This window comes from Vombatus ursinus, unplaced genomic scaffold, assembly GCF_900497805.2.
Source record: "Vombatus ursinus unplaced genomic scaffold, bare-nosed wombat genome assembly UNPS02014816.1, whole genome shotgun sequence".
Taxonomy (NCBI): domain Eukaryota; kingdom Metazoa; phylum Chordata; class Mammalia; order Diprotodontia; family Vombatidae; genus Vombatus; species Vombatus ursinus.
In genome coordinates, this window is record NW_020954594.1 from 4,756,381 (window position 1) to 4,782,378 (window position 25,998).

The following is a 25,998-nucleotide window of genomic DNA, read 5'->3' on the forward strand; positions in this document are numbered from 1 at the left end:
GCCAAGATCCCATGAGGCAGAACTCAAATTAAACTCCAGTTCTCGGACTCCAAATCCAGCGCTCTTCCACCCTACCAGAGTTTGAAAGTTCAGATTTCCCCCAAAGAGATGTAGGTATCGCCAGACTGACTCAACAGAACGGAAGTATATCAAAGATCTCTTTCCCTAAAACTAGCTCCTACACCGGCTGGCCACAATGCTTAGGGTTCCCACATTAGATATTTATTTAAAACATTTTCATTTTAAAGGATTTTTTATTAAAATGAAAATAATGCTAGTAGGGATTAAGTCAATTGAATTCAATAAGTATTTTAAACACCTACTATGTGCAAAGATCTGTGCTAGGAGGCTTGGAAAAACAACAGTCCCTCTCCTCAAGGATTTTTACTGAGGGCTGGGGGGAGTATAATAGGGATGGGGTGGGGAACAATATTAAGACACATAAGTAAAATCAAGGTAATTGAAGCAGGAAGACACTAATAACTAGAGGAATCAGGAAAGGCCTTAATCCTAGGTGAATCTTGGAGGGACTCCAAGAGGCAACCAAAGAAGTAACCACATCAGCACTAGAGGGCTGGCCTTGTGGTCAGAAAGACCTAGGTTTGAGTCCTGCTTCTGAGGCCTAATGGCTGGGTGTCCACAGCCACATCCCTTAACCTAGCAGTGCCCCAAGCCACTCTCCAAGACTAAAATTAAATGATGCATTGCCAATCTGCATGAAGGGAGTTTCCACGCTTATGAAATCACAGGCCCAGACGAAAAAAAAAAAAAAGGAAGCCAGTATCCAATACTATCACTTTATAGAGAGACGATCTGGCTAGTCCCTCACACTGTTGACTCACATTGAGCTTAAAGTCCACTAAAACCCCCAAATCTCTTTTAGATAAACTCCTGTCTAACCTTCCCTCATCCATCTTATTCTTGGACAGTTGATTCTTTGAATCCAAGTATGAGACTTTACATTCATCCCCACTGAAATTTCATCTTATTACAATTCATCATATTGCTCTAATTTGTACAGATCCTTTTGGATCCTGACTGTCAGCTAGTATGTTAGCTATCCCTCCCAACTTGGTAATATTTGCAAATTAGAAGAGCACTCTATTCATTGATCCAAGTCACTGGTCAAAATGTGAAAGAGCACAGGGCAAGCTCAGGTTGCTGGGGACCTCCATTGGTGTCTTTCTGAAAAGCTGAACTTGAATTATTAATAATTATTCTTTGACTCCAGTCATTCAAAATCATCCAAATCCGTTTAACTGTATCTCCATCTAGTCCATATCACTCCACTTTCTCTTTAAGAATATTGTAAAATACATTATCAAATGCTTCATTAAAATTTGGGTATCGCCTTCATCTACCATTTTAGCAACCCTTTCAAAGAAAAAGGGATGAGGTTTACTCTAGCATGGCCAGTCCTGGTAGAAGTGATCCTGGCTATTAATAAACATTGCTTCCTTTGCTAGATGTTCACTAACCATCTCTTCAATAAGGAAGGAAGGAAGAAAGGAGGAAGTATTTACTAAGTACTTACTATATGCCAGGCACTATGCTAATAAGCTTTTTATAAATATTATCTCATTTGATCCTCACAACAACTTTGGGAGATAGGGGCTATTATTACCTCCATTTTATAGATGGGAAAACTGAGGTAGACATACATTAAGCGATTTGTCTACTGTCTGAGGCTAGATATGGACTCAGGTCTTCATGACTCCAGGCCCAGCTGTCTGTCTCCTAACTGCCTCTAGAATTTTCACAGAACTAAAAATCAAGCTTACTGTCCTACAGTTTGTAGAATCTGTTGTCTTCTCTTATTTAAGAAAAAGACCCAGATTCAAACCCTACCTCAAATTTTTGTTAGCTTTGTAAACATGGAAAAATCATTTAACCTCCGAGCTTCAGGCAAATTTGTGAAATTATCAGAGGTCAATGAAGTACTGACCACTTTATAGCATGCATTTTATTACATTATCATTATTAATAGAATAAATGTTCAGTTGTTTTCAGTTGTATCTGACTCTTCATGACCCCTTTTGGGGTTTTCTTGGCAAAGATGCTGGAGAGTTTGCCATTTTACAGATGAGGAAACTGAGGCAAACAGAGTTAAGTGACTTGCCCAGGGTTATACAGCTATTAAAGGTCTGAGGCCAGATTTAAACTCAGGAAGATGAGTCTTCCTTAATCTAGGCCCAGTTACTCTACCACTATACCACCATGGGATAAAGGGAGATCATAGGTTAATAGAGCTGAAAGTCACCTCATTTTATAAATAAGGAAATTGAAGCCCAAGCAGTTAAAGTGATTTGTCTAAGACCATAGAGCTAGTAAATGGCAGATCTAGGATTCTAACTCAGGTTGTCTAACTCCAAATCCAGCATTCTTTAGATTATACTATGCTGACAAGTGGTATCACTTGGCTTGGTCTTACTAATAAAGATAGCAAGTTCATAGTAGGGTGCCTGCATCTGAGATGTTGGACAGCAAAACTAACTTGTTCCAGAGGTTCTCTTCTTGTTCAAAGCCCTCTGATTTTATGGTCGTGGATGATGGTGATACTGTTGGTGGTGGTGATGGCATTGAATAAATGGGAAGGGTGAGAAAGCATGGAGGACACAGTGTCATTCTTTCCAAGCCTGTCTGTGTCTTTGCATTTTTTCTGTTGGATCTGCCAAGTCTTTGAAGGGATGAGGGTTTCTGTGTTGAATACGTCTTGGTACTCGATTCTATTGCTAGGGCTGTCTCTAGGTTTGAGAAAACTCACACCCTCACATCCCCTTATTAGTATGCAAGTTAAAATGAACATTTAAGGTGGGGAAAGAAGCCACAAATGGGCAACCTGGAGTCTGATGTAGGGGGTGTGGCCAAGGGAAGGGCAGGCCTAGTCCCTTGCCAAGGAGTAAGGTGGGGGGGAACTACTTGTATGTAGATGAGGTTTGGGGATTATTTTTTTTTTCAGTAGTTTAGTACTCCTCGGTAGACCTACTTCCTCTCCCCAAGTTATTTCCTCTCCTCAAATTACGTCCCCTCACCACCTAGTCACTGTCCAGTTGGTAGGAGGCCCTCAGAACACAAGGCCCACGTCAATCGTCCAAATCTCCTACATATTAGGGATGACTCTCTCTCTTAAACTAATATCCATAACCCCTTCCTTTTCTTCACCCTCTATGCCTTACATCCATGGGTACCAGGGCTCTCTTGGTACATGTTAAAACCCTTGAACCAGTAGCCAATAATTCTTTTACATGCTATTATCTTCTTTCCTCAATTGATCTCAATCATACTACTGAACTGGCATTAAGGTTCCTGCAAGCGACAAATTCAAACATTTTGAGGAGAAGTTATTTGGAAGTTCCACTTCCCCTTGCCCCTCCCCTTCCAAATTGTGGTCATGGAATGCCTCCCCAGAGAGCTGCCTGTTTTAATAGAGAGAGCACTGGATTGGGAGTCAACCAATAAAGGTTCTAATCTGACTCTGTCGCCTATTAGGAGTTTGGGCAATTCAACTGAATGAGCATTTGATAAGCATCCACTTAGACCAGCATATGCTAGACACAGTGCTTGGTGCTGATGATGCAGACAAAAATGAAAACCATGCCTGCCCTCAAGGAGTTTACCTTTGACTTTGGGTAAATATCAAAGCCAGAGAAGTCACTACAAAATACATACAAAGCAAATTCCAAGGAATTTCTAGTGGGAGAGGGAAGGGAGCAATTACAACTTGATCCTCTTAGTGGGGGTGGCAATTGCACTGAGCCTCATTGGTTGGGAGGTAGGATTTCCAAAAGGTAGAAGTGATGAGGGAGAACATTATTGTTGTTTGTCCTTCCTTCTCAAGCAGGCCCAATGACATCACCAGGACTATGTCTTGACTTGCTCACAAACTGGATTTAAGTGAGACAGAGCTGCCCAAAGTTGCCAGCCTCATTCTCTCCTCCAGAATCACTGAAGTGCAACAGACATGGGGGACAACCAGCACAAAGTCACTGACTAGGGAGATGATCTCCCCACTCAATCTCTCCTCTCCTTCTTTGTTCCAGTCTTTAAAAAGAGAGGCGGTCCTTCTCTTTTGAGGGCAAGGATTCTTTCCCATGGTAGAAATATTACAGGTATTTTTATTAATACTCCCATTTTACAGATGAGTAAACTGAGGCTCAGAGAGATTAGGTGACTTTCCTAGAATTCCACAGCTAGTAAGTGTCAGAAGAAGGATCCTAACCTAGGACTCTCTTGACTTTTCCTCTTCTTTCTGATGCAATACCCTGCTTCACATTGTTGTTATTTTTATTTATTTATTTGTTGTTGTTGTTTTTTTTTTGCTAGGCAATGGGGTTAAGTGACTTGCCCAGGGTCACACAGCTAGTAAGTGTTGTGTCTGAGGCCAGATTTGAACTCAGGTCTTCCTGAATCCAGGACCGGTGCTCTAACCACTGTGCCACCTAGCTGCCCTCCTGCCTCACATTGTTGACCAAATCATGTTTTTGAAGGCTCAGGAACAGTTAATTCTAGTAACTAGCTCCTGGAACTAGTTACTGTGTTTCTGTGTTGTTTCTTTCTTACTAAAAAACTGGGTGAACTTGGGTCAAATTGAGCTTCTAACCTTTGTGCCTCAATTTCCTTATCTGTAAAAAAAGAAAGAATAATCTCTACCCCATTTCTAGCCCTCAAGGATGTTCTGAGGATAAATAGAAAGATGCCTATAAAACTTGTTAAAGATGGAGTTTATTAATGTGTCATTATTATCAGCATTATTTTATCCCCATGACGGTAGCCAGACATCTCGAAGATCTGGAGTGTGTTGATTGATTGACCAACAATTTATCATACAATCCTACAAGGCAGGTGCTAATTCAGATGATGCCAGATAACCAGCATTTATTAAGCACCTCCTATGTGCCAAGCACTGGGGACACAAAGAAAGGCAAAAACAGTCCGTGACATTAAGGAGCCCACATTCCAATGCAGGAGACAACATGTAAATAACTAGGTATATATAAAATTTAAAGAGAATAGATAATGATACTTCAAAAGGTCTGTCATATAACAAGGAGATTTCTATCTAGCGATAGAAACTTGTAGGAGACTTAGCCATATTGTTACTCTGTGTCAAGACAAGGTGAATCCAAACCATAAAAGTAAAATTAATTCATCAGGACACCATAGGAATCTGCAGAGGTCACCTTAACTATAAGTGTTTTCAATTTGAGTCATTAAAATTGGCCAGAGAAAGGCTGGCCCAGAAATAACATTAAAACAGCCTTTCTTTTCAGCTGGCAGGGCTACCATCAGCTCTTCAAGGGCTTTCTAAGGACCACTCTGATCTGAGCCCTGCCAGGTCTGTGTGCCCTGCTCATTTGCTAATGAAAATGGTGTCAAACAGCTTTTTCTCATACAGCATTTTCTCCTCCCCTTTCTTTACTATTCTACTGAATTCTCTGACCAGGCCCTATTCCCTCAGTTCCCACAGACCACACAGCTGGAATGTCTCAGCAAACAGTTTCCAGGGCCAGGGCCAGTGGCTATGGAGAATTGGAAAATATTTACCAATGGCTGGCTGGATTGAGTCCTTTCCACACCTCTCTTTGCATAGAGCCAACCTGATCCCCTCCCGGTAAATAAACCCTACTTTCTTGTGGCCCCCTGGCTAGGTGTGAGCATGGTCACTGACATGAGCAAAGGAGAATTTTCACAGCAGAAAATGGAAAGCAGAGGCAATACCAGCATGGAACAGTTGAGCAAGGTGGCCTAAGGCTGTGTGTTGGGAGTCAGGGAAACTGTTTCATGTTTAACTTCTTTCTCGTACACTGTTTCACTTCTTCCTGCCTTTCAAAGGACCCATATTTCTATAATGCTTTGAGGTTTACAAAGCACTTTCCTCCCAAACCAGTAAGTAGTGCAAATGTTATTATTGCCATTTTGCAAGGGAATAAAGTAAGTCTAAGTGGCAAGATTTAGAGACTCATAGGATATGTAGTGAGGAGGGACCTAAGAGCCCACTTAGTTAACAATTCATTTTATGGATAATAAGGATGGGAGTGGAAAAATGGTGGTGTCCTCAACAGAAATAGGGAAGTTAGGAGGAAGACTGGATTTAGAGGAAAAGATAACAACAACAATAGTAATATTTATATAGCATTTTAAAGTTTGGAAAACACTGTTTGATCCTCACAACAATCCTATAAGATAGGTGCTATTATTATCCTTAACAGATAATCGATAACAGACTTAACAGATAAGAAAACTGAAGTTGAGATTAAACGACTTACCAAAGATCCCACCATTAATGTCTGAAGCATGATTCAAACTCCTGGTCTTCCTAACTAGTTCTGCACTCCAACCATTGTAACAATTAGCTGCCTCAGATCAAGAAACAGGCTCAGAATGGTTAAGTGTCGTTCAAAAAGTTGAACAGAGACAGGCAAGGGCATGATTCAAACTCCAAATCTCTGATTCCAAATCCAACGTTCTGTCCTTTTGACATCTCTGATTCTTGACTTTTCCATGCTGGGAATGAAATCCAGATTTTCAAGTATTCCAAATCTGGTACCCTTTCTATTAAACAGCAATATCTTTCCAAAGGGGAAGATTCTTCTCACCCCTTAAATGGAGGTCATTGAGATAGATGGAAAAAAGCAGCTAGGAGATATTTGGTATTCCCAGGAGCATAAGGCCATGGAACAGGTATGGAGGGATGGGTTGGGGAGAAAAGGGGAATTTCCCTAGAGCAGCTAGGTATTTGCCCTCACAGCCTGTGGAGGAAACTACACTTTGAGGTATGGAAAAAAAGAAACAATGGTGCTAATCCTTAATATTGCCCAGGAACCGAGCCTTGGCAATGTGGCTGGACTGTCAGACAGCTTATCCAACTTGGTTGACCTGCATTCTATGAGTAGTTTCACTCCACCTGGGAGCCAGGACAGACAGGCCCCCTTATCTGTTTCTTGTGGGCACAGATTGGGTAAAACTATGAAGTTTTTTTTTTTCACCTTTGTACCTCCAGCACCTAGAATAATGTCTTGCACATAATAGGGATATAGGAACTGAACTCCTGGGTGAGAAAGTTTCCTGTACTAGTGCAAGTCAGTGTTTTCCCTGAAACTTAGGTCTTAAAGAGTTACCTAGATCATTGACAGGAGCAGCAAGGTGGCACAGTGGATAGAGCCCTGTACCTGGAGTCAGGTACAGAGCGCTGTACCTGGAGTCAGAACTCACTCTTGGTGAGTTCAAATCTGTCCTCAGACACTAGCCGTGTGACTCAGGGCAAGTCACTTAACCCTGCTTGCCTCAGTTTCCCCATCTGTAAAATGAGCTGGAAATAGCAAACCACTCCAGTATCTTTGCAAGGAAAACTCCAAATAGGATCATGAAAGAGTCGGACATGACTCAATAACAACAACAAAGGGCACAAAAATGGTTAAGTGATAACCAGTATGTGTCAGAGGAGGAACTTAAAACCAGGTCTTCCTGGCTCTGAGGACAGTTCTATATCTACCCTGCCGCTGTGGTCTCTCAGTAAATAAGAGGCACTTCAAAATGTTTGCTGAATTTGTTTGTTGCAATAATGATTCACCCACTTCACAGTTTACAAAACACTTTCCCCTTGGTAGGTGGTACAGTGGATAAAACACGGGAACTGGTCCAAGAAAGACTTGAGTTCAAATCTAACCTCAGACACATACTAGTTATATGACCTTGGACAAGTCACTTAATCTCTGTCTGCCTCAGGTCATTCATTTATGAAATGGGGATAATAATAGCACCTACCTCCCAGGGTTGTAGTGAGGATAAAATGAGATAAGATTTGTAAAGTGTTTTGCCAGTTTGAAGGTATTAAATACTAGCTATTATTATTATTGTTATCATTATTTCCATTTAACACACCATTAAGAAGTTATATGCTTATCCAGGGTCACAGAGCTAGGAATGTAGCTAATATGTAGGCCTTTGATCCTGGATGAGGTGATAAATGATGGGCATGAGAGAGTTAGGACATCTTAAACCTAAATCTGCTTTCTTTTGGATCAAACTTTCCCTCTCATGAACTTTACAGCAAAGGTGTCAAACACATGGCCTGTTACTCCAGCGTGAGGTCTGAACCAGATTAAAATGTAATTGGGAAATATTTAACAAAATAAATAAAAATACAATAAAACAGAGATAATATTATATTTTAAAAATAAGCCAAGATGTGCCCAGCAGAGATTCTCATGTTTAGTTGAGTCTTTTTTATTTCGGTCCAACACTACTGCTTTATGACAAGGCAGCTTAGGAGTGCTCGGAGTATCAGGCCACACTGGGTGTAGGATCTGTCTCTACTTCCTCTTTACCTTGGGAAAAATGCAAAGAAGTGCATGCCCTCCCACGGCCACACTTCCTGATTCTTGGGTAGTGCCTTCTCCTGCCCCATAGCCTAGGAATACCAGCTCAGGGCACTGCTGGTCCAGTTGAGAGGGATGGTGATGGTGGTGGTGGTGGCGGTGGTGGTATCGGCGGTGGCGGTGCCAAATGCTCAGATGGTTGATTCTGATCCCATTTTCAAACCTGAAAGCCCAGACTTCACAGAACCTCAGCTTCCTCTCAGGCCCATTTGACAGGTCCTGCGTTAGGAAGTCTTTGTTTTGTGTTTTGTCACAGCAGCTGTGTTTTGTCCCTACCCTATTTTAGAAATGCTTTCCTGCCTGAGGGCTCAAATCCTCAGAAATAATTCCCAATACTCTCCAACACCTGCAGAGTGTCTCTCCTTACCACCTCGACCAGGCCTCCTCCTTTGGAAGGCTTCGTGTCCATCGGTTAATAATGTCTGTGCTCTGCAGAAACCACTCACTGCCCTGGACAACTAGTTGAGTAGTTGTTTCCAAGGCTGGACTCACCAGTCACCATGTTTGGACAAGCAATCATATCCAAGACTCCAATGACTGAAGCCATATACTGTGCCTGAAAGCTAGAAGGCTTGAGCTACTGTACTGAATAGATCCTGTTAGGGGATTATGCTTTCTTTGAAAAGGTCAAATGCATTTTTTTAAAAAGTAGGAATGTAGGTGTACGTCCCCCCCATCCCCCCCACTTAAGGAATTCTGATGTAAAAATTCAATTTACTGGGGACAGCTAGGTGTCGCAGTGGATAGAGCACCAATCCCGGAGTCAGGAGGACCTGAGTTCAAATCCAACCTCAGACACTTGACACTTACTAGCTGTGTGACATTGGGCTAACCCTCGATTGCCTTGAAAAAAAAAAAGAAAAGAAAAATAAAATTCAATTTATTAAACAGATAAATTAAGAGCACAAATCCATTCATTATTTTACATTAGGATTCACCACAGAATTCCTTTAATTATCAAGTTCCCTTGGTGCATTGAAAATATGCTCTCATAAAAATTTGATTTCCACACAACTTTTCAGGAATATTTGTTAAATAAAGTGAATTATGCTTTGAGTCGCCTAGAAATATACAATTTCAGCAAATTCCCTCTGTTGTTCTATTAATAGGCTATTAGGAATAGATATTTGGGCACAAGCTGGCAAGAGCAAGCATCATTTCAGGGAAAATCCTAGTATGTTGAGCTAGAAGAGACAGCAGATCTGATTCATCTACTCTAGTCCCCTCGTTTTATAGGGGAGGGAATCGAGGTCTAGAGAGAAGGGGCAACTTGTCCAAGGTCACATGGGGAGTGAATAGCAAAGTTGGGATCTCAGCTCAGGTCCTGGGACTCCAAACTTGGCCCTCCTTCTGCTATCGCACACAGGTTCAGGACTGTGCCCCCACTTAGCAGGAGGCAGCTCTGTTGGTATGACTAAAGATTCTGTGCAGAGCCTATGTCCTCAATCTGATAGCAAAAAAGAAAAAGCAAACTGGACACAAGCCAATGTGAACTGGCAACTGGCATGTTGGAGGAAGAGTTGGACAGGATACCAGAGATAGGCAGAGGCAAAGCAGGATATGAATGAAAGTCCCCCAGGGGAGGGATCAGAAGCAAACTGGATATTTACAGCTCCTTGGAGGTGAAAGGAATATGACATATGGTTCCAGCCCTGGTGGCAGAGACAAGAGGCTGAAATCAGAACCAAGGGGCTATTGGGGTGATAAGAAAAGGGAGACTGTAGAACAATATGAAATGGGATGGGAACTAATATCAAGATAGGGAGAATGTTTGTGGAATTTTAATCGTCAGGCAGCATAGACTCCTGACTGGAATACAGATGGGAAAGGGACAATTCATAATAGTTGGCATCAGTAGAGCTCGTTGAGATTTTCAAAGCATTTTCTATATATATTATTTCATTTGATGTTCATATCAACAGGGAAGGGGGGCCAGATAGAGGTAGCAGGCAAGTTCCAAAGGTAGAATCCAAGGCCTCTTTGGGGCCAGGAGAGGGAGAGAAATCCGAAGGAAAAAATTGTAATGGTGAATGAAGCCTGTGATTCTGGGGAGGAGTTCATTTGTTCAATGTTGAAATTGCTTCCATAGACATTTCTGATGGAGAACAGAGGGAGCTCTGTGTACCCTCTCTTTTCCCTTCCCCTCCCCTTTCTCCACCCTTTACTATTCACACATACACACCCTAACATCTAGACTGCTTATCTCAGGCATCTGCCCCAGGGAGACTGGGTTGATGCTTGCCCCAGGGACTGGGGGCACCCAAACCTTTCTCAACCCTCCTCAAATCATTCATCAACCAGCATTTATTAAACACCTACCAAGTGTCAAAAACCGTACTGTGTTAGCCTCTGGGAAAACAAAAATGAAAGTCCAACTCAAAGAGTTGACATTCTATGAGGGGAGAAAATATATTCATGAAGAAGTCTGTACAACATCCCTACATATAAATGCAAAGGTGGGAGAAAAGTGGAGACTAGTAACTGAGGTCAAAAGCTTCATGCAGGGCACTTGAGCCTAGTTTTCTTCGTGAAACACTTCCCTGTACCTCTCCCCAATCGAAAGATGCTCTATCAGCCTCAGCTGAAGGAGGGGCATCATGCCTTGGAAAACCTCCCATTTGGGGTTGAATCAAATTGCCATTCAGAGATATAATCACCAAGTGCACCCCTACCCTGAAAGAATTGGGGGAAGGCTCAAGCCTTCAGTCTCATGAGTATTCATCTACCAAAGGGATCTTGCAGGTAACTCTGGGGAAAACCAGATTTTTTTCATCTCAGAAAGATGGGGGAAGGGCTCCATTTGCTTTCCTCTTTCATGCTAAGTCTCCATGATCTCCCCACCCTCACACCTGGTCCTATAGGAAAATTCTATCTTTAGCCTAGGCTTGGAAACTCCCATTGCCTGGGGAACTTGGAGGGGGAAGAAGTACAAGTGTTTTCTGAAACCAGGCTGGGTTTGGCCAATAGTCTTGGGATCAGGGGAATGAGTGGAATCCATAGGGGCTGTCTGTATGTTCCAGGGACGTAACTCATGAACAGCCAGGTGATCTCTCTTTTTCTCTTTCTCTCTGTATGGGTATATCTATCTCCTTCTCGCTCCTTCTGCTTGACCCTCATTGCTCAGCTCTGGGAAGGCCCCCCCCTCCCAAAACACTGTAGCTACTGCCTTAGCCACAAACAGGAAGCCGCAGAGGTAGCACCTGAGCCTCAGGCCAAGAGGTTGGACCCAACTGGCAGAGGAAGGGCCAGACTCCCACCTCTTCGCATGCAATCACACTTATCAACAACTGCTTTCCCATGAAAGTAATGGTGAAGTTTAGGGATGGAACATAGGTATGCTAAAAGGATAGCAGGGAAAGAGAGACTTCTTATTAGGAATCCTCAGTTTTTTGAAGCTAAGGAACTCAGAGGCACAGACAAAGGTGGGCTGAGAGGATTTAGGGCTAAGAGATCATCCAGCCGAGCCACCCAGTTTTACAGAGGAGGAAAATGAGGCCCAGGGAAATGAAATTATTTATCCCAGATCACAGAGGTTGTAAGTAACAGAGGTTTCCTAGAGCACTTTCCACTCACTTAAGGGAATAAGTTACCATAGAATGGTAACAAGTACTGTAAGAGATCTTGGTGGAAGAGGTGGGAGGTTGGGGTCTCATCTAATCCACCTGTAACTCAACAGGAATTGGTTTTGTGCCCTCATTGATGGTCTCTTCTTCAAGATCTACACTTGAAGAATACAGAGAGAAACAGGGAAGAGCTACCATAAACTGCTTTATCAAGCTAGACAAAACATTAACTAAACATATTTGGAGGAATAAAAAATCCAGAATATCAAAGGAAGTACTTTTAAAAATTAGGAAGAAAGGGAGAATAACATGTCTAGACTTCAAACTATAAAACCCACACACACATATATGATGTATGTGTATATATACATAGATATGTGTGTGTACACACACATATATATAATGTATGTGTGTATATACATAGATATGTGTGTGTACATACATACACATACACACACATATATAACAGTAATCACCAAAACTCTGTGGTATTGGGTTAAAAATATAAAAATGGATCAATGAAGCAGACTAGATAAGGAAGTATCAGAAATAATTGGATTTGATAACACAATATTTAATACACCGGAAAACACAAATTAGGTAAGAATTCCCTATTTGGTAAGAATTTCAAGGAAAATTTGAAAGCAGTCTGGTGGAAAGTAATTTTAGACTTGAGATTCAAAAACCTTTTTTAGGTCATAGGTCTTTTGGGCAGTGTGGTAAAGACTAAGAACCCCTCCTAAGAACAGGGTTTTTAAATGTATAAAGTAATGCTGTATATCCGAAATAATGTTGTATATTTGAAAGGAATAGTAAGTTGTGCATAGTAGATTTGTAGTTCCATGCACAATCATCTTTTTTATTGTACTATATTTTATTCCATAAATTAAAAAAACTAAATACTAAATTAAAAGATGGATAGATTTTTAAAAATAAAATACATAAGATTACAAAGAAAACCAATTCTATTGAAGTACAGTTATTTTTTTTTAAAAAAAAGAAGTTCCCAGATCCCAAGTAAAAAACCACTGGCTAGACCAATGTTTTGAAACGTATACCAAAACAAACACAAAATTGATATTAAGTAATAAAAGTCATACCATAAAAACATTAGAAGAGAACCAGATCAGGTATATTTCACAGTTATGATGAAGTGAATTCTTAACCAAACAAGGAATAGAGACAATTACAAAAGATAAAATAGGTCATTTTGATTGTATGGAATTGAAAAGATTTTTGAACAAACATAATTATTGCAACTGAGATAAGAAGAGAAATTGTTGAGTGGGAAAAATCTTTGTATCAAATATCTCTACTAAAGGTAAAAGACATAAATAAGCAACAAACAGAAATATATAAGACTAAAAGCAGTTCCCCAAGAGTTAAGTGGTTAAAGGATATGAAGAAAGAGCCCTTAAGAATTGCAAATTATGATCAGCCATATGAAAGACTTCCTTGAATCAAAGATAAGAAGAGAAATGTCAATGTAAATCAAAACAACTCAGAGGTTTTACCTCACACCCAACAAATTGGCAAAGATGACAAAAGGTGACCATAGTCAATATTGGACTACTTGTAGAAAGACAGGCACTGTTTGTGAAGCTCTGAACAGTCCAACCATTTTGGAAAGCAATTTGGAATTATGGGAAAGGGGATAGGGCAGTAACTAAAATAACTCTTTGTACCCTTTGACCTACAGATTCCACTGCTAGGTATATACCAAGGAAGTCAATGATAAAAAAGGAAAGACTCCATAGACACCCAAATATTTATGGTGGTAATTTTTGCATTGGCAAAAACTGAAAGCAAAAGTAGGTTTTCATTGACTGGGGAATGGCTTCACTGGCTGTAGTGCATAAATGTAATGTAATATTACTATGCTATTAAAAAAAAACCAAATACAGAGAAACATGGGAAAACATATGAACTGATACCAAGTGATGTAAGCAGAAAGCAAACAATAAACACAATGATAACAACAACATAAATGAAAAGAAAAACATCAACAAAAAAATTTTTTTGGTGAGGCAATCGGGGGTAAGTGACTTGCTCAGAGTCACATAGCTAGTAAGCGTGATATGGGTCTAAGGCTGAATTTGAACTCAGGTCCTCCTGACTCTAGGGCTAGAGCCCTGGAGCTCTATCCACTGTGCCACCTAACTGCCCTTCAACAAAATACTTGAAAAAGAATGCTGTGAAATTATAATGACCAATCTTAGTCAAATATGAGAAGTCATCTCATTCCCTTCTTTCCAAAAGTGCAGATTATGGATCTGGAACATGAAGAGAATGTCAGACCTTTTTTTGGATGTCTTGGTTAGTTTTTCCAAAGAAGTTTTTTTCTCTCCCTCTCTCTCTCTCTTTTCCTTGTGATAAACTAAGGATGGCTCTCTGAGAAAGGGTTGGGAGAACACTATATTGGAAATTAAATGTTATAAAAATAAAACATATCAATAAAATTATTTTTAAAAGAAATAGTGGGAAGAGTCAGGTGGCAAAATGGATAGAGCACTGGCCCTGGAGTCAGGTAGACCTGAGTTCAAATTTGACTTCAGACACTTACTAGATGTGTGACCCTGGACAAGTCACTTAACCCTAATTCCCTCTGCCACTCCCTCCCACCTCACCAGCCTGGGTCCAGGGGAAAAAAAGAAAGAAATAGCAGAAAGTCTGATTCCCATTTTACCTGAAGAACACTCAGTTAAAATAAGGAGGGGACCTTTGGTAAAGGAGCCATCACTATCCACCAACCCCTTCTTTTCCCTCAAATGATGTCTTTCAAAATTCCACTCAAAAGTTACCACCTCCAGGAAGTCTTCCCTGACTAACCCCATCTAATCTAGCTCAGGTCTCTCAAATCATTCTGTGACTCCTCAATGTATGTAGTTAATACCAACTATGGTAACAGTCTTGCACTTATTTGTCTATTTTTCAAACTGTGTCCTTTTGCTTGCTTTATGTATTTTGTGCCTTTCTTCCTTATTAGATTTTTAAACAAGGACTATATTTTGTGTCTTGATATAGTGGGAAGAGGCCTGAGTTTAGAGTCAGGAAAGATGTGGGTTCAAATTTTACCTTCCAAATTTACTTCCTGTGTGACCACAGGTAACTCACTTAAACTTTGAGAATCTCAATTTTCTTAACTGTAAAATGGGGATAATAATAACTATAGTATTTGTACGTTACAGGGTTGTTGCATGGATCAAATTAGATAATGTATATAAAATGCCTTGCAAACCCCCAAGCCCTTCATAAGTGTGAGCTACACTACATAAGTGTGATTATTTTTCACGATGTTTATCTAGGAAAGGACTGAGTTCATGGGATTTAGAGCAAGGAAAGAACTCAGGGAACACCTCATCCAACTCCCTAATTTTGTGTATTCAAAAAATGGAATTCCAGAGGGATGAATGGCTTCTCTAAGGTCACACAGGTAATAAATAGAAGGACCAGGATTTGAACCTAGATCATCAGAATTTAGATTCAATGCTTTTTCCATTGCATCACACTGTTAGTGATTGACTCCTCCTGCTTCCGAGAACAGGAGCAAGTGGGGTTGCTAGGTGGCACAGCAGGTAGAGCACTGGCCCTGGAGTCAGGAGGACCTGAGTTCAAATGTGGCCTCCGATGCATGATTGATACTCACTAGCTGTATGACCCTTAATACTGATTGCCTCACAAAACAAACAAACAAAAAAGAACAGGAGTGAAGTACATCTAGAATCAAGCTGATCCCAATTAGAAGCACATTTGCTTCTAGAAAGCACCTTGAAGGAATGCAAACCTCTTGGAAGTTTAATTCCCATTTGCTGATGTCTTCATTTTTTTCATAAGAAAAATTTCACTCTTTCTCACTCACTTTTCATCCCTTTTCATCCTGATTAGCCCTGCCTCTTCCCATAACCCTAATTGAAATTACTCTCTCCTCAGTTGTTCTATCATTAGCCCTTTCTTGGTCTTTCCAAAATATAAGCCTTCTCCTTGGCAGCCTTAGCATCTTCATCCCAACAGTGATCCTCAGTCCCATCACCCACAGGAGAATCTTAGCTTTTCTCTGCCTGGGTTGTTCTTGGAGGGTAAGGGAGTGTTTTCTGAGACTATGAACAGGATCATGGGATCATCGATTCTTAGAGGTGGAAGGAACCTTAGAGATAAATCATCTAGTTCAAGCCCCTCATTTTACAAACTGAGGTCCAGAGACAGTGAGTGTCTTTCCCAGAGTCGACAAGAAGCAGATAGCAGAGCTAACATTTTAATCCAGACTCCAAATCTATTGCTGTTTACACTCCACCATGCTGGCACCTGGGACGGTGACTGATGCTATGCAGGTTTTGGTTTGCCTTCCTGACGGGAGCCCTTTACCATCTAAACAGCTTGATGGCTTCCAATTTTCCAGGGGACTAGTCAAATTCTTACCATATACTCACAGAAACTCCTAACTACATCATGTATCTACTAGGGCTGAGAATACTTTGCCTTAATATGATTTTGATAATTTTCTGAAACTTCCCTTTCTACAATATCATCTGAGAGCTCTATGGAAAATAGAAGACTCCTTGACAATTGTTCCATCCCAACCAAGGAAATTACATATGCAAATCTACTTCATTTGAAGGCTGAGTCAAAATGACAGAAACAGAGTAGCACTGGGCAAATGCCAACTGGTGTAATTGCACTGGGTATAGCCCAGGTTGAGACTCAAAGAGAAACAGAGACTCTCTAGGAGTTCTTGAGTTTCTGTGCCCCAGAGATAGATTGTTTATCCTAAGGGATTTCCTAGCTTTGGCCAATCAAGAGTACACACAATTTGCCAATTAATCAATCAATAAACATTTATTAAGGGCTTAGTGCGAGGCACTGTGCTAAGCACTAAGAACCAAAGAAGAACTGAGGTGTTAGGATCCTTAGAAGTCCTGATGAGTATGAATCATAAAACCTAAACACTTTGTAAAACTGTTATTATTATTATTATAGAATCATAAAATGCCAGAATTGGCAGTAACATTAGAGATCTAGTCCACCCCCCTCCCCTACTTGACAGATGAAGAGAATGACTCACTATAGGTTACAGATTTCTTGTGTAACAGAGCTAGGGCTAGGCACCAAGTGCTCCTTGCTCTCAGGCTGGTATTATTTCCACAATAATATGCTTTGTCTTACCAGGACCCCACAGTACTCATCATCTGTGATTCTCCATTCACCCTCCCAGTTACCTCACAAGGTCAGGAGGATCACCATGGAATCGTGGATTTAGAGATGGAAGAAATCTAAGGGATCCTCTAGTCCAAATCTTCATTTTACAGAGGAGAAAACTGAGACCCAGAGAGGTAACAGGATCATAGATCTAAAGGGACTTCATATTCCATCTAGTTCAACCTCCCGCCCCCCCATTTTATAGGTGAGGAAACTGAAGCCGAGGAGATTAGGTAACCTGCCCAAAGTCACACAGGCAAGAAGTGGCAGAAATGGGATTCAAACCCAGAGCCCTTGATTCCACATTGAGCAGTCTTTCCAGGGCTTCTGAAGTAGTCAGTAGAAGATGAAACTGCTATGGAGAGGATTTGGTGGGTTTGATAGAATCTAAGTTCCTAGTCTTTGAAGATCTGTTGTCTTGTCTCTGTTCCTAAATAGTAATCCCTCTTTGCGTCAGAGAAAACTTCAGACCTCAGGAAAGAAATTCCTGCTGTGTGTTACCTCCCCTGCACTCTCTTCATGGCAGAGGTCTTTTGGGAAAATAGCTGAGACTCTTCTCCCTAGGCGAGAAGGAGGAATTCCCACCCATCCTTTAAAGACCAATTCAAACACTGCCTCCTAATGAAGTCTTCTGTTATTGAGTGGCCTGCTCAGTAACAACCTTCATCCTCAGACCTTGCCTAACACTCTAGCATATGCCTGAATAATAGCTAGAATTTAGATGACATTCGAAGGTTTGCAAAGTGCTTTACAAATATCTCATTTTATCCTCACAATGACCCTGGGAAGTAGGGGTTATTATTATATTATCTCCATTTTACAGATAGGGAAACTGAGGCAGACAGTGTGTGTGGGGGTTGTCTCACTGGTGTGTGATAGTGACTTGCCCAGGGTCACACAGTTAGTCTGATGCCTGGTATGAACTAAGTTTTTACCAACTCCAAGTCTAGCTTGTTATCCATTGTGCCACTTAGCTGCTTCAATTCACTGATAAGTCATTGATTGAGTGTTGTTGTTTGTGATTGTGTCCTATTCCCCTATCAGACAGTAAACTCCTGGGGCTGTGTCTTATTGAAACTTTGTATCTCCCCCAGTGTCTAATGCAGTGCTCTGCACACAGAATTTGATAAATATTTGTTAAATTTAGTTTGACAGGTAGCATAGCATTCTGGTTGGAAAAGAGAATGGGAAGGTAGATATTAATAATAGCTGACGTTTATATAGGGTATCTCAAAAGTCTTAGATTTTGGGATACCTTGTATATGGCTTTAAGGTGTTCAAAGCTCTTTATGTACATTGCTTCATTTGATTTTTGAAACAACTTTGTCAGGCAGGTACAAATCGATTGTTATCCCCATTTTACAGAAAACCAAAACTCATAGAGATGGAATGACTTGCCCATGGTTACATGGCTATGAAATATCTGAGGCAGAATTTGAACCCAGGCCTTTCTTGACTTAAAGTCCAGTGCTCTTTCCACTATGATATGTTGCTTCTCTGTGATGAAATCATTGAGAAAGTTTGAGGCCAAAAAACTTTCCCAGACCCACCATCTCCTCACATTGGTTTTCTATCTCTCTTCTGCTTTTCATTGCCAAACTCCTGGAAAGATTCATATATATTCACTGTCTTCACTTCTTTACCATCAGCTCACTTCTCCTCCCTTTCCAGTCTGATTAAAAACCCCACTACTCAGGTGAAACTATTACATCAATATTCTTTTCTCTATCTTCTTCCTTATTGTAGTGAATCATTTGACACTATCAGTCACTCCCTTCCATTTGAATATGCTCTTCCCATTTGACTTTCATGACGTTGCTTTCTCCTGGTTTTCTTCCTATTTTTCTTACTGTTCCTTCTCAAAATCCTTTGTTGGATCATCACCCATCTCCTACCTCCTAAGCATGGGTGTCTACCAAGCCTTTGATCTCATCCACCTCATTGGTTAAATTATCTTTTTTATGTAGATACTTTGCCCATCAATAAAGCCAACTTTAATCAATCTAAGCTCATCTTGCACCTCAAACTGACTGCTGTATATATCTACCCATATGTTCCATCTGAAGCTCAGACTTCACATGTTCCACCCCAATCCCACCTCTTCTCCAAACTACTCTAATTCTGTTGAAGGCATCATCAATTTCCCAATAACCTAAGATCAAAACTTTTCAACCATCCTCAACTCCTCTGTTTATCACTTCCTACATCCAATTGGTTGCTAAATCTTATTGATTCTGCCTCTACATCTTCTTTCACATTCATTCCCTTCTTTTCTACTCACACAGCCTCTACCCATATTCAGACCCTCTTTATTTCTCTCTTGGACTGTTGTAATAATCTCCTATTTGATCTCCTTGCTTCTAGGCTCTTCTGGCTCTAATTCATCCTTCACACAGCTGCCAAAATGATTTTCTAAAGCCCAAGTATGACCATGTCACTTTCCTTAAAACTTCTCAGTGGCTCTGTATTGCACCTAGGGTAAAATACATACTCCTCAGCCTGGCATTTGAGAAGCTTGGAGATGTGGTTCCAATATAGCTATCATTTCACATTACTCCTCATGATACACTCATGTTCTAGCCAAGTCAGATCTCAAGAGATGGTAAGCTCCTTGAGGACAGCGACTGAAAATTTTTGTCTTTGAATCCTTTGTTCCAGTGTCTTGAACATAGTAGATGATTAATAAAATATTTTTTGAATTGAATTACTGAAGGAATTAGAGACAGGGGCCTCTCTGAACCCAGGCATTTAATGTTTGTAAAGCATAACACTTTTTAATAATCCAGCTCTCCTAATCTAGCCATCTGTACCTCCTGCTGCTTACCGAGGGCCTCATCTATTAACTCCCAATTATGCCAACTAACTTCCAAATTGTCTTGTGCTGAGGACTGAAGCTATTGCTTTGCTGTGAGGTTTTTGCTGACACCTTCACTGTCTCCTAGATTGAAACACCTTACACAATCACTCCCTGTTTTGTTCCCCTCCCTATTCTCTCTTCCCTTTCCACCTAGTTAGTAATGGTGAGGTCACACTCAGCCTCTCCAACTCCCATGTCTCACCTTACAGAAAGACTGATGATTTTCAAAGGTGAAACACAGACTTTATGTTTATTGGTAGGAGAGAGGGAAGGCAGGACAAGGAAGGAGAAAGATAGAGAAAATAAGAGTACGTATGAACAAGTGAGAACATGAGTGTCAAAGTATTGGCATGAGAGAGTTCAAGTTCATATTAGCAGGATTGGAAGATGTGTGTTTGTGTGTGTATGTTTGTGTGTGTGTTTGGGGGGGAGTGATGTTGAGAGGACTAAGAGAGGGTGGTACCATGGAAAGAGTGCTGAATTTGGAGTCAGGGGACTTGGGTTCTAATCTTGACTCTGCTACTTACTATTTGTATGACCCTGGGCAAATCATCATTTCTTTGGGCTTCAGTTTTCTCTTTTATCAAATGGGGAGGGCTCATAAGGTCCCTCCCACCTCTAAATCTATGATCCTAGAGTGTAGGTCCAACTCTGGGAGTGTTTCTATGTGTGACAGTACCATTTGGAGAGCAGGATAGAGCTGGAAAGGGTACAGACATCTTTTTTTTTTTTTGGCAATTGGGGTTTAGTGACTTGCCCAACGTCACACAGCTAGTAAGTGTTTGGTCTGAGGCCATATTTAAACTCGGGTCCTTCTGACTTCAGGGCCTGTGTTCTATCCACTGCACCACTTAGCTGACCCCGTACAGACATCTTTGTCACACAATGAGAGACTGTGTGAGGGGACAAGCATGAGAGCAAGTATGTCAGTGTTAGCTAAATGTGTTTTCTAAACCCTCCCCTCCCCACCTCTTTTTAGAAAGGATGAGACTGGTGGACCCTGGTCAAGAGTGATGAAAAATTCAAGAACCCTTCTGGCAGGAGGGAACGAAAGAGGGAGGAATCTAAGGAGGGAAAGACCTTTCCCTCAGGGCTTCTCCAAAGGAAATAAATGTAACCCCAGCACATTCAGGACCAAGAGGGGATACTTTTACAGGAGTCCAGAGAATTGGGGTTTTAGAACCCATGTGGGTCAGAGAGCCAAGGGCATCCAACCGAGGTTGGTCAAAGCGGTGGAAGATGCCATTACCTGTCTCCTACCATCAGGATGAGGGTTTCGAAAGGCCTCAGTCAGACCACACAGGCAGTGAAACCTGCACAGCCTGTGGAGTGAGCTGGTTTCCCAGTGCTGCTGGCAGAACCTTGGCTTGGTATGGGACTGGTTCAACATTCTGTCTAGGCTGAGGGCTGGGAGGATGTGGGGCTGGAAGACCCCCAGGCCTCAGGGTAGAAAGCACTGTGGCCAGGGCTCCTCCCGACCTGCTCAAGGCTCCCTTCTGGAATCCTAGAGCTCATGGGAAGTCATCTAGCTTGTTCATCTCCTAGGGAGACTAGCAGCCAAATCATGCTGCACACACACATCTGTTTTGCATTCAAACACTTTGAGTAAGCAGATGAGTCTGTAAACTCCCCTCACCTTCCCTAACAGTGTTTAATGACCTTTACTGTTGGGAATTCCTTTATCACATCTCACCTAAACCTTTCCAGCTATAGTTGAAGAAATTCCTTATTTAGCTTAGGGTGAATGTGGAGGACTTCGCCATGAAGCTCAGCAGACTCCCCAGGTATAACATGCTCCTTTCTCCTTCATCCCTATAAATCAGTCGATGATAGCTAGGGGGAATCCAGAGGTTTTAGCTGTGGAGTGTTTGCTCAGGGCTTGAAATTTCCCTGCTCCTATGTCAGAAGGCCTGACCCCTGTAGGGGATTTCCAAGATTAGGGCTATACTGAAAGGTGTCTATAGCCTCGTCAAGTCACGATGAAGATAAATGAGAAGAGGGGTTGTCCGTAGGCTCTTTACCAATTGCTCACTCATACCCAGGCCCTCAACTAACTACTCTTCTTGCTTCTCATACAACTTAGATTTTGCCTCCAGCCAAGTTAACTGGCTCCTCACCCTCTCCATTTCCTAACACCCAACATGTCACCTTCTCCTTTCTCCAAGCCTTCATAGAGGCTCATAGCCCTGCTCCATCTAATATCTCTCAAGAAACTCACAGCTCCTATTTGCCTCATTTTGACCTTTCTTAGAGAAATTCCTTTCCCTTTTAGATAAGTCTTTCCTTACCAAGATCAGTCCTACTGCCTCAGTTGCCTTTAGACACTAAAGTACTTGTGTTGGCACCATTGCTGAGTTGCTCCCTTAGGGCAACTTCCCTTCTCTGGGGCTTCCCCACAAAGCCAAGTATCAGACATTAAGGGAGGCCCATGTAACCCATAACTGGATCATATTGACTGAATTGCCTACAAATTTCCTCTGTGCTAAGTTTGTTGGTTTGGGGAGGGTAGGAGCATATCTTTTTTTATGTGTTGTATTATACATGGTTTACATTTGGTTCTAAATTTCACATTTGGTCCTAAATTTGCCCCATTTGTCTATCTGTTCTTTTAGTGAACCAAGTTCTTCCTGCAACCCAGACTTCATGGAATTACTTTTGACCTAGATAAGAAAGTCCTTACCTGTCTGTTGAAGTCCAAGCCATTTCGATCGCTTCCTGGAATGGAAAGAAAACAATTAGTCACTTGAGAGGCATCAGGAGAGACAGAAAGCTAGTAGAGAAACAAAACATTATGGAGAAGGATTGTCTTCACTTTCAAAGAGAAACAAAAATCCACTTCTTTTTTGACCAAGTGCTTTCAACTTACCTCATTCCCTCAAACACAGAAACCCTGGAAGTCTCATCAACCTATCATATAGCTAGTGAAAGAGAGGAGAAGGAAAATGATTTTTACCAAGTTCACTTATCAGATTTGGGATTTGAACTGGAGACAACGGCTTCTTTTCTGCTACCCAGTCTTCTGAGCTATCTACTACTGCTTAGGAATCATCTCTAAAACCCTTCTTACATGCATGAGCAAGAACAAATCAACTGTAGGATCCTGTGACTCAAAGGGATTTCTGTAAGTCATCCTGTCCCTCCTCCTCCTCCTCCAGGCGGGACTCTAGTGAAGCCACACCAGAGGGATGGATGTCAGTCCTGTTCTTACAAATCTCCAGGGAAAGAGATTCTGTAACTTTCCTGTGGACCCAGATACAATATTTTGGGATCATTGCCATTAGGAAATTGGTGTCTTTCCCCCCGTGGGAGCTAACTGTAAATTCGTCTTGTCTCAACTTATATTCACTTTTGAATCCTGACTCTCTAAGTGACTTTGGACAAGTTACTTAATATCTCTGAGCTTCAGTTTCCTCATCTAGAGGTGAGATTGAATGTACGGTTGCTATCAGGAAGAGGATACTTTCTCTACTTCAAGGACCAGGCTCTCTTTGGCCACTCTTCTCTTTCTCTTTCTCTTTCCCCCACGTAAAATGAGAGATTGGATGAAATTATCTCCAAGATCCCTTTCATTCCTAAATCTATAATTCTATACAGACAGCAGTCTTGGAGATATCTTTCCCTGTCTTTTTTTTTTTTGTCTACTTAAGAGTGATTTTTAGATAACAGTTAAGTTATCAGGCAGAAAGTTGAAAATGGACTCTGCTACACCTGAGAAAGCTGAAGTGTGCAGAATGAGCACTGGGGTTTAGAGGGAGGAGAGCTCAAGTTCTGCCTCTGACATTGCCTGGGTAATGTTGGGCAGGTCACTCAAATAGCTCTGAGCCTTTGTTTCCTCATAAATAAAATAGGGACAATAATCCCTGTTACCTCTCTCATAAGGTTGTGAAGAGCAAATGAGGTAATGTATGTGAAGGGCTTTGCAAACCTTAAAACATTCTATATAAATATCAGTAGTGGAGTCAGAAAATGTGGGCTTTGTCCCTGGCTTGAGCATTTACTAACTGTATGACCTTGGGCAAAACGCAGTCTCCCTGAGCCTTCATTTTCTCTTCTATAAACAGAGGGTAATTTTCCTACCTGCTTCATAGGGGCACTGTAAGAAGAGTGCCTTATAAACCTTAAACACTAAATAAATACAAGTTGTTATTTATTATCATTATTAATTGGTCCGTGTGGAAGATTGATCCCAAGAGCTAGTAGAAAAGTAAACAGGCTTTCAAGATAGTTAAGATGGGTTCCACCTGGTACCACTTCTCCCAACCTATCTGGAAGAGAAGGCCAAGGAGAGTAGAGCTAAAATTTGGAACTGTGGGGCTTAAGTTTTAGAGAAGGACTGCACAAGCTGTGGCCTACCAAAGGATTTTGGGCAGCCCACGAAAAACAGAGGCAAACAGCTTTTATATGTAGAGGAAATCCTTTGAGGGACCTGGTTGCACAGGCCTGCTTTAGAGGAATCTAGGTTAGTTCTTTCCAGGCCTCAATTTACTCCTCTGGAAAACATTTTGTCCTAGAACTTTGAGGAGAGACAATTGTTCCAAATGTTCCAAACATGTACTGTGTTCCAAATATGAATCAGCCTCCACCATAAAATGACCCATCCCTCTTTGTGATGCCTCTGGAAGGAGTTGGGAAGCTTAATATCTGATTTTGCTTAGAAATAAAGTTGACTTCAAACTTTACCAGAGTTGGACAGGCAAGTTTGATTATCAGTACTCATGGGAAGGTATGAACATTACAATGTCATCCAGAAATCACACTTGTGTCTTTTCTTCCAATCTTTTCTTCCACTAATTCTTTCCCCAAGGATGTCCACAAATACCTCCATTAAAGTCTTAACCCAATGTCTTCTTGTGGAGGTGACCTTGATTCTTAAAGGCTCTTTCACTGGAATGGAAACACTGGTAGGTCCTACCAAGCTGGACAAGTTTTCAGCATGGGCCCAGCGACAACAGGTATTGTCCAAAGACCAGCCTAGTTAGTGCTGGTGATGTTTATCACCCAAAAGTTGGCCACCGTATAATGAACATTTTTTGGTTCCAGTACTTCACTGAGACCAAGGAGTAAGGTGTAGAACTGTGCAACAGTGGAGGGGGCATCCATAACAATTAGTGACTGAGGTTTATAAGTAGCAGGCCTGTCCCCTGACCACTTTCTGGGGAAGGTGTAGATAAGTAATACAATAACTCAAATTCAAGAGGGAGAAAGGAGAGAAAGGCCAAAGATTTGTATAATCTTTGCGATTTACTATTCTACTCCTGAATAATGGAGAGTTGACTGCAAAGATCAAAACAGCATCATTATCACCATCAAGAAAAAAGGCTACTTAGTGGTTATGGACATACAGGTCACTAAGGAAAGCAAGTTCCCTAGAACTGTTCTTTCTGGGTTTAAAATTATTGACTTGGGGAATAATGGAAAAGACATAGACTCATAGGGTTAGATTTGGAAGGGATCTTTGAGGTCATTTAAGGCAACGTGGTTAGAGTAGAGAGAGCAGGATAAGGAATCAAAAGATCTGGATTGGATTTCTTATTATAGAATGTAAGCTTTTGGAAGGCAGGGACTGCTTCATTTTTGTCTTTGTTTCCCCAGGGTCTGTCCCAGTACCTTCCATATTTGTTGTCCAGGCATTTTCAGTCATGTCTGACTCTTCATAACCCCATTTGGGGTTTTCTTGGCAAAGATACTAGAGAGGTTTGCCATTTCCTTCCATTTTACAGATAAGGAAATGGGGCAAACAGTGTTAAGTGACTTGACCAGGGTCACACAGCTAGTAAGTATCTGAGGCCAGATTTGAACTCAGGAAGATGTCTTCCTTACTCCAGGCACTTTATCCACTGTACCACTTAGCTGCCCCATCTTACATATAGTAAGTATTTAATAAATCTTCATTAACTTTGTTGTTAAATTCCTGATTCTGTCTTGGGGAAGACATGTTGGTTTTCAGAGCCCCAGTTTCCTATATGTAAAATGGAAGTGATAATTGCACTCATTACTTCATGGAGTT

The 25,998-nt window shown here is 41.2% G+C and overlaps 1 protein-coding gene across 1 annotated transcript in view; it reads right to left on the reverse strand.

The window, feature by feature from the left end:
• POU2F3 (POU class 2 homeobox 3) overlaps positions 1-25,998 on the reverse strand; it is a 98,259-nt gene that overhangs the window by 35,745 nt on the left and 36,516 nt on the right. The window contains exon 4 of the mRNA XM_027835530.1: positions 22,672-22,706. Coding sequence (XP_027691331.1) covers positions 22,672-22,706 — 35 coding nt within the window. The remainder of the gene's footprint in view (positions 1-22,671; positions 22,707-25,998) is intronic.